Source organism: Phaethon lepturus, unplaced genomic scaffold (assembly GCF_000687285.1).
Source record: "Phaethon lepturus isolate BGI_N335 unplaced genomic scaffold, ASM68728v1 scaffold47041, whole genome shotgun sequence".
Classification (NCBI taxonomy): domain Eukaryota; kingdom Metazoa; phylum Chordata; class Aves; order Phaethontiformes; family Phaethontidae; genus Phaethon; species Phaethon lepturus.
In genome coordinates, this window is record NW_010516425.1 from 1 (window position 1) to 8,509 (window position 8,509).

An 8,509-nucleotide genomic window follows, 5' to 3' on the forward strand; every position below is an offset into this window, starting at 1 on the left:
CCGGGTCCCGAGGGTGCGGGGCGGGGGGCGTTTCAGTGGAGCCGCGCACCGGCCGCGGTAACGCCCAGCCAGCTGTTTACCGGGCTGGAGCGGGCCGGGCGCGGCCGACAGGGCTGAAGTCAGCCTCCCGGCTCGGTTCCCTGCCGCCGACCGCCCTTTGTGACTCCGTACCCACTTTGTTTGCCTGCAATAATCAAGACAGCTGCGGCTGAAGCGGCGGGCCGGAAAAAAAAACGGCGGCCTGTGCCACAGAAATGGCCATAACGCACCACATCTGTCTCCAGATGCCACAGCACAGCTGGAGTAGCACAAGGAGTAAGAGCTGTGGTACCCATATAGCACGTGCCGCTGGTGATCTGTAATTGAAGAGTACACAGTATAAAAGAAGGAAAATAGACCAGTTATTTTCATAAAATTCCTGTACAACAAAAAAATTCTCATGAATGAGTACTGCTGTTGTTTTCCTCAAGTATTTCAGTGATAGGCCCTGGCCCCGTGGACGCTCACACAACATTAAATGTAAATAATACTGACTACAGGAGGCCCTGAGTGTCACTAGATTGCAGCAAAGTATTTCCAGCCATTGTTCACCTGCATGTACCACATACCACTTTTAAGCATGCTTTTTTGTTTGTTTGTTTTTCAATGTTACTGAATATTAGCAGTGTGTTGTTACCAGATTAGATACATTTCCTCCCCCGAAGTATTAACAACACGCTAGTTACTGTGCTTGTCTTCTTTTCTTGCACTTGCAATTAAGTAATACAACAGAATTTGAAACAAACTTACTCATTCACTATTATGCAGCTGCATTACAGAAGCTTGGTAGAGACTAGGTCACCTAGAACAGCTTCTATATGTTCTTTTCCTGTTTGACACTTATTTCCCACCACACACTGGTTATTTCTTGTGCTTAACTTTGTTTCTTGCATTTCCAGACAAAGCTTCCCTGTTCTGGCCAACATTAGGAGACACTGCCTCTCAGGCGTGAACGGACGATGGCACCAAATGGTGGGCGTGGGGCTGGGGGTGGCCTTGTGTGCAGTCCCAGTCGTGGAGGTAACGTATCAGGAGTGAGATACATACAGCACCTGCTCGTTAGGAACAGTTTAATACTCAAAAACAGTTGCTTAGCATTTTACAAACTATTACTCTCAGAATTGTATTCCTTCTTGGGGATCACAGGTGTTTAAGCCATGTAGCTGTTAAGGAAGAGAAATGAGAAAGACAATGTCTACCTTCAATAACACCTTGCAAAAACAGTTGCCTTGTTTTACGATGGCAAAACAGCAGTGAGAATGAGGCTGTCCAACCTTGTAACTAACAGTGGTGCTTTCCTTTACCGTTATTTCTTACTAATAACATCCACATGAAAGTCAGCGTAAAGATCGTGCAAGTGTCTTGTCTTTCAGAAACAGAACGCGGTTTCTCTCAGTAACGATGCCTTGATTAAAAGAGCAGTTTCCTTGGTAACAGACAGTACTTCTACGCTCCTCTCTCAAACAACATACGCATTGATTGAAGCATTGACAGAGTATACGAAGGTAAGCTGAGAGATTACACACTTTGCTAGCAAGTCAATACTGGAAATTGTAAATTATTTGGCACTAACTACACCTGTTAAACCATACTTAAAATGGTCTTTGGTTTTTTAGGACTTTTCATAAAAGAGGTGTAGGGGTGTGAAGATGTCAGGTCCCTAGGGAACAGTGGGGTAGGGCTCACTGTGCTACTACACCAAACGTGGAAGTTATTTTTAGCTTTGTTAGACTGTTGCTTTGAGCTTGAACTTAAGCTGAAATGACCCATGTCTCAGAACTGGGGCTAAAGAAACTTTTAGCAGTTACTGGATACCTGCGTGCTCAGTAAGGAGGATACGCCAGCCTATATTCTTAGGTATTTTATTTACCTTCTGTGCCCATTTCTAAGGCCATGAACTTGAGTTTCATCAGAAGAATGGGGGGAGCCGTATTTAAGTCTGAAACAGCAAGATACAGTTTTAATTTTATAAATAAGTGCCAATTTGAGTAAAGTATTATTTGCATTCCAGTTTACTTCCTTATTAGTATGGCAAGTATATAAAGAGGTGGTCTCCGCAGCACTACTGTAGGCAGACAGCAAATGCTGTCAGTGCCTCCAAAATTGCAGTGAACCTGAGAAAAAAGCAACTTTGGAACCAGTCAGCAGTTTTGCTAATTAACACCAGTTAACACTGAGACAACATCAGAGATGTGCAGATTGTCACATAATTGTGTGAAATTATTCCTTTGCAGGCCATTTATACGCTGGTGTCTCTCTACAAGCAATACGCTAATCTTCTTGGGAAAATGAATTCAGAAGAGGTGGATGCAGTCTGGCAGGTGGTAATAGGAGCCAGAGTGGATGTAAGCAGTTGTTTCCGTTCAGTCAGCAATCCGCCTCTTTTACTCTGCTCAGAAAGTTCTCGCCTTGCTTGCTCACCGTTTCAGAAAGATGCTTTTTGAAAGAGCATTCAGATACTGCTACATCAAGTTAAGTAATACTTTGTTTTACTCCTAGATGACAACGAAACAGCAGGAGTACCTAAGGCTGGAATCCAGCTGGATGACAGCGTTACGTCTTTCAGAGATGGCAGCAGAAGCTGCGTATCAATCAGGTAAGCACAAGCAGAAATACTGAGCATTTCTTTCCCCTAGCATTTAGGCAGTATTTATTGAATGAGAATGGAGTTGAGAGAGACACAGAATATACATTCAGTTAGCATACCAATTTAGAACTAGTGCCTGGTTTTTAGAGATGCTGAGAACTTACATTCTTTTGTTGGCTACAGGTCTAGTAGAAGCGTTCCGAGAACTAGGCCTGGGAACTTCACATGCGGTTTAGATGTCTGAAGGAAGTGTTTAGTCATTTTTAAATGCAGTGTTGAAACAGTTCTGGGAGCCACAGAAATAAGGATACCTAGGGGATCTAGCAGGTCTCTCTAGCTGGGTTAACTTTATTAAAGAGTAAGAATATTTGCCTTTCACTCAGGAAAGATACTAGTTTTGGTCTTTTCTCCCCACATACACACTTTCACAAAAAGCATAGAGACTTGACAGCTCTGACATTGAGTTATGGGCTGACTTATGGTAAACCAGCAAAGTTAATGGAGTGGAGAAGGGGAGGAAAGCGATGAATATACAGGGACAGGCTAGCTCTGTCAGTGTCTGAAAGAGACACAGAACCTGTAAGAGGACAGGAGGAGTATGGGAGGAGAAGGGATTCCAAGTTCAGCAGTACCACAGACATTCCTTCTGCTGGCAGGTGCCAGGACAGGACAAGGACTGACAGTTCCTGGGACACGATGCCTGGGCTGACCTCAGTTCTCAAACCCACTGGCACAAGCTGATCACTCTGATCAGACACTGGCTGTAACCTGCGTGGGTGGGAAGAATTCAAGGGGGCAAAAAAATCTCAAAGTAGACACATTGTTTAAGGTAAAGGAACAGTAAATGCATTTAGCATTATTATAGCCCAAGAGCCTTCAAAACACTTAGCAGAGGATAATTATAGACAATCGCTTCCTTAATTGAAGGTTTTCCAAGTGCTCCTCTAACCCAATGTATTTAAATTATTACTTTTCAGGTGCAGACCAAGCCTCAGTGACAGCCCGCAGCCACATTCAGCTGGTGAAGTCACAGGTGCAAGAAGTGCGACAGCTGTCCCAGAAAGCAGAGACCAAGCTAGCTGAAGCTCAAACAGAAGAGCTCATAAAAGCTCAAGGAGAGGAATCTTCATTGCCACAGGGTATTTTAGGAAGTACAGAGGCGGCTGAGGACCCTTACCTTCGGGAGGACTGAAAAGAACTCAGCTGTCACCGTAGAATATGTGAGAGTTAATCGCAAATTGAAGGGTCCCAAACTTTTAAGTGTGGGATAGTGGGAAACTGCTGAAATAAGCCTATGATTCCATTTTTTTCCCCAAACAGGATTGCTTTACAAATCAAGTCAGTTCCAAGTATCTGAAAGGCCTCAATCTTGTTTGTAACTTATCATGTTTGTAATACTTATGGATTCAATTATTTAAATGTTTAACTATGCAAATGTGAAAATGGCTATCAAGGATAGCTTGTTGTTAATTGTCTCTCTGCTGGGAGGGTCCTACCGCTCGTCTGGTATGTTTGTGAGAGCTCTCTTAACTTAGGGGCTAACTAGGTATCAGCCAAAGAAAGAAGTGTGTTTAAAAGTCATTATTTTTAACCTGTGAGGTAAATTATGTCTGTTAGGACATACCTTTATTAAACTGTGCAAAAGCATCTTATTGCGAGTGTGCCCGTTTGGATGAGAGCTGTTTTCTATTTGAACTTAAAAGTTCGTAACAGAGCTGAGTCTGACAGCTACATCAAATTACATGTAATTGCAATCAGGGGAAATGTTTGTTGTAGAGCTGAAAACTTTCTGTGGAGCTACCCAGGCTCCTCTTAGTAAAGTTTTGCAGTTTAGTTCAGCAACCTCTTTCACCCCAGAGTCACCGCTTGTAACGCGTCTGCCTTCCCCGGGAAGCAAAGGGAGGTTTGATTTTGAAGACACTGTGGTTATAAACAAAGTTGTTGTGGCAATTGCTGCGTACTTCTTTACAAAGCAGTAAGCAAAACTAAGTTTTACATATTTGAATGCTTTCCAGCACAAGTTTCAGGAAAATAATCTTAATTCCCTCTTTTTGCAAGCTTAGTGTTTCACTGCAGGCTTCAAAACCACAGGTGTCTTCCACTGTGTCATTTACTAACTTGACAGCTTAAATATGAGACTTGCAATATTAACTCTAGAGCTGTAGAGTGTAGAACAGCATCCACTAGAACTTCATCGCTGCTGATTTGAGTCAGTTACTCCCCATTCATCAGGTTTTGTAAGAAAACACACATTAATCATAGGTTTTTCACCACAAATTAGCATCTGATGCACTACATCTATGTCGAGGTTGCTGTTACTAAACTGAGTTGTGCTTGACTAGGAATTTTTTCAGCTTGCAGCATGAGCCTTTCTATCTCTGTCTCATTTTGCCTGCCTTTTAAACAAATGCAATCTCGGCTGCACAGCACTGTACATTTATAGATTAAATAGTAAAGAAATTAACAAACCGCCTTTCCTCTCCGGCTCCTCACTGGAGCTGCTGTATCCAAGGAGGATAGCACAGTCTGGAATTCAAGCTCCCAGGAAGGTGCCAGTGTCTGCTGTGCCAGTAGTTAGGAGGTTCCAAACACAGCTTTGGGCTGAAGCATTAGGAAAAACCCCACTATCATGAGAGGATTATTTGCAGCAGCGACACAACCACACCCTCAAGAGCCAAATGCAACTTCAGGTCAGCCTCTAACCACAACTGCTCCCATTTGTTACACGCTGCAGTTTAAGGACTTCTGCCAAGCCACTGACCCAAATGCACGTACTGGTTGTGTTCCTGCCAGGATGCCGCAGTAACTCTACCAGATGCTTGCATGGCAGAGATACGGCCTAAGGCAGATGAGCATTGCTACGGGAGTCTGCAAAGCAGCCCATTCTTCCCCTTTCAGAAACAGGGAATGCTCCAAGCCCCCTTGTTGCCACACTTCTTGTTTCACTGTACGCCCTGCTCTTCCTTCCCAAGACACAGGCTGTACACACCTAACCTTCAGATGTGACACAAACCAACTAGTCAGTTCAGTCAAGTCAAAATGGGAGTGAGGAGCATGACTGGCTCTCTATCACCTCCAAAACAGGGTGGAAAAGAGCCCCACAACTTTATTAGGAAGTGAGAGTTGCCTATCAGGGCTTAGACCAACGCACCTAAGCCCACAACAGACATGACATCATGCTCTACATTATGTTACTGAGTTTGCATTTGGAATCATCTAGTGGATCAGAAAAATGCTGCCACAGCAGTTCACAGGTACCATGGTACCCACTCTGTCCAGTTTCTTCTCTGGAACAAGCAGCGGTGCCCAGAAACTAGGTTTTGCTGCCGATACTCAGCCTTGTTTACAAAGCCAACATATCTGAAACTACGTCAGGCACAGCTATTAGCTATTAGCTAATACAGTTAATTAATCCCGGTTAGGGCCGCAGTGGAAAGACGCAGTAGCAGCTTGTACAAGACCACACTGAGGATGGACACAGACTCACTCCTTGGAAGAGCAATTTTTTCAGACAAATGCCTACTCGCATCTGGCACAGAAACAGCGGCCGTAAGAGTCTGGGTCACACTGTAGGGCTACACTAGAACTACACCCGGTGCTTTAGAAAGCCAGGGCAGCAAGAGATCAAACAAGGACCAGCAGTACTGCCAGGAGTCCCTCAGCCCGAGGTCGTACAGCACTGCACCACCCCACTGCCCCGAGCTCGTCACACCTCTCTGCTCTCGGGACGCCCCCGGTCTCTCTGCCTCTAGTACAAGCAAGGACCTCCTGGGAGCAGTTCCCAGGCACCTCTGAAAGCTCCAGCTCACATCTGAACGCCAGGCAGCTGGCACCGGACAGCAATGACAACAGCACAACACAAGTTGCTCTGATTTCTGTAATCACACGCTTCCTCTCTACCCATTACCTTTTTCTAAAGCTTCCAGGCTGCTTCCTGCTCACACACAGCACAGCAGCTTCTGATCTAGCAGAAAGGCACCCTGAAGCTGATAATCTTCGTCAAAGTAAAGTATCTCCACATCTCAGTTTCATATTTGATCTTTCCTAAAATTGGTGACTCCAGCATACTCACAGATTAATTGCTTCAGTATCGATACATCTTGTCTGGACAGAGGCAGAGAACAGCAGCTGCTCACAGCAAAGGAAGTGGCAAGTTTCCACTGCCACATAACCTTATCCTCTTTAATATCAAAGACTCCTTAATGCGAACGCCCAGCACCAGATCTCACCTTTCTCCGGCTTTTAGTTCTCTCAACTTTCAGGAGACCCAAGAATACTCCTCTGAAAACACTCTTCAAAACTGTATTTTATTTATACCCAGCATTACAACAACAACAGAAAACCCCCAACTCCTCCCACACAACATGAACAGCTACAGCCACTGTAACTACCACCGTGACTACTCAAGACATATTGCTCCTCTCAAACCCGATCAGAAAGTGTTTGTGCAAAAGCTTCCAGTGCAAGTAAACCTGTAATAAACTTCTGTAAAATCCAAAGTCAGAGCCCAGTCCCTTGGATCATCATGTTGTGTTAAGGCAATACATTTTTGAGGCTTCCCCCCACACATCCCTTTTTCCTGCTGTCTGGTAGGACCTGGGGGCTTGCTGGCCTGGGACAGCAGAGTTGTGCTGCAGTGGACCCAGCAGCACACACTGGCCTTTCTTCCACCCCTTCAAGTAATTTCAAGTGCTCTGTTGCTCGTTAGTCATCATTAGCTTTCCTACACAAGACTGAATTTGGCTCGTGGCCAGACACCAGCCTCGGTGCTGCAGAGCCTCCATAGCAGGTCACCCTTCATTCATGTCCCTGTGGCAGTTGTGGCTTCCCCTGGCTCCGGTCCGGCTGGGAGGAACCGAGCCGAGTCCCCCGTGCCATGTCTCACTGAGCTAATGGCCTCATCCCCACCCCGTGACAATGCAACTGCTCCGGCAACCCACCAACAGGAAAACACTTACTGCAAAACAACCCCCTATGGCTCACGTACAGTCTGTTAGCAGAAGACATGTTTCTACCACAACCTGATTTTTAGTTTAAGTAAAGTACCCTGTATCTGTCACCAGTCACAATCCCGCTGTGCTCATCACAATCCCGCTGTGCTCATCAGTAGCCTCTTTTCCAACCCCTTCTGTAGTTGTGCGTTACCGATACCGCACACCGAATGCTGTCATCCTTCACCAGCGTCCACATGATCCACATCTCGGTCGGGTTTAGTTTGTGCACAATCATCAGCTCTTTGTACAAGCACGGATCAAAAGGATTGAAAGGTCTCTGGATCCCAAAAGTCTTAAAGCCAGCATGGTTCTTTGGGGTCACTGCCATCTTTGCCAGGCACATTCCCACAAAGACATCGTCTATTGGGAAGAGCTCCGTGTTCTCTGCGCTGCTCTGGAGGCGGCGCACTGTCTCTCTAGACATCACATAGCCCCCTCCACCTGCATAGAGAGGATAGAAGGGGGCTCTGTACATGGACTCTGGAATAAAGTATTTGACCTTGGTGTTCCTGATGGGCCGGGCGTTGGCGATCACATCCCCAACAAAAAGATCCTGTTCAGGGTCCAGTTCTTGGAGGAATTCAACAATGTTGTACGTGTTGACAAAGACATCATCATCGCCCTTCAGCACAAACCTGGTGTGCAGGCAGTCCTCCATGAACCAGCGGAGGAAATGCAGCTCCTTGAGGGTCAAGTTGAAGAATTTGTCGACAAAATCCCACTGCAAGATGTCATCAAACTCCTGGCTCTCGTAAGCCAGCAGCTGGTGCAAGGGCTGTACCTGGATTTTGGCCTCCGAGCGCCCTAGCAGGAATACCAGCCTGATGCGCTTGCCACCGATGGAGACCTCCTTCCCCCACGTGTTCCTGATCGCCACCCGCCGCTCTAT

General features: G+C 45.7%; 2 protein-coding genes across 2 annotated transcripts in view; one reads left to right on the plus strand and one right to left on the minus strand.

The window, feature by feature from the left end:
- Positions 1-938: 938 nt before the first annotated feature.
- On the plus strand, positions 939-4,121 carry DIABLO (diablo, IAP-binding mitochondrial protein; the record flags this gene model as incomplete). The annotated part of the gene is made up of 5 exons (XM_010296054.1): positions 939-1,059; positions 1,413-1,544; positions 2,274-2,384; positions 2,539-2,635; positions 3,604-4,121. Coding segments are annotated over 5 exons (676 nt in total), but the record flags the coding sequence as incomplete, so codon positions are not given.
- A 3,608-nt stretch (positions 4,122-7,729) lies between these two features.
- The window catches only part of B3GNT4 (UDP-GlcNAc:betaGal beta-1,3-N-acetylglucosaminyltransferase 4), a 1,128-nt gene continuing 348 nt past the window's right edge, over positions 7,730-8,509 (minus strand). Inside the window, exon 2 of the mRNA XM_010296055.1 lies at positions 7,730-8,505. Within this exon, the coding sequence (XP_010294357.1) occupies positions 7,730-8,505 (776 nt within the window). The remainder of the gene's footprint in view (positions 8,506-8,509) is intronic.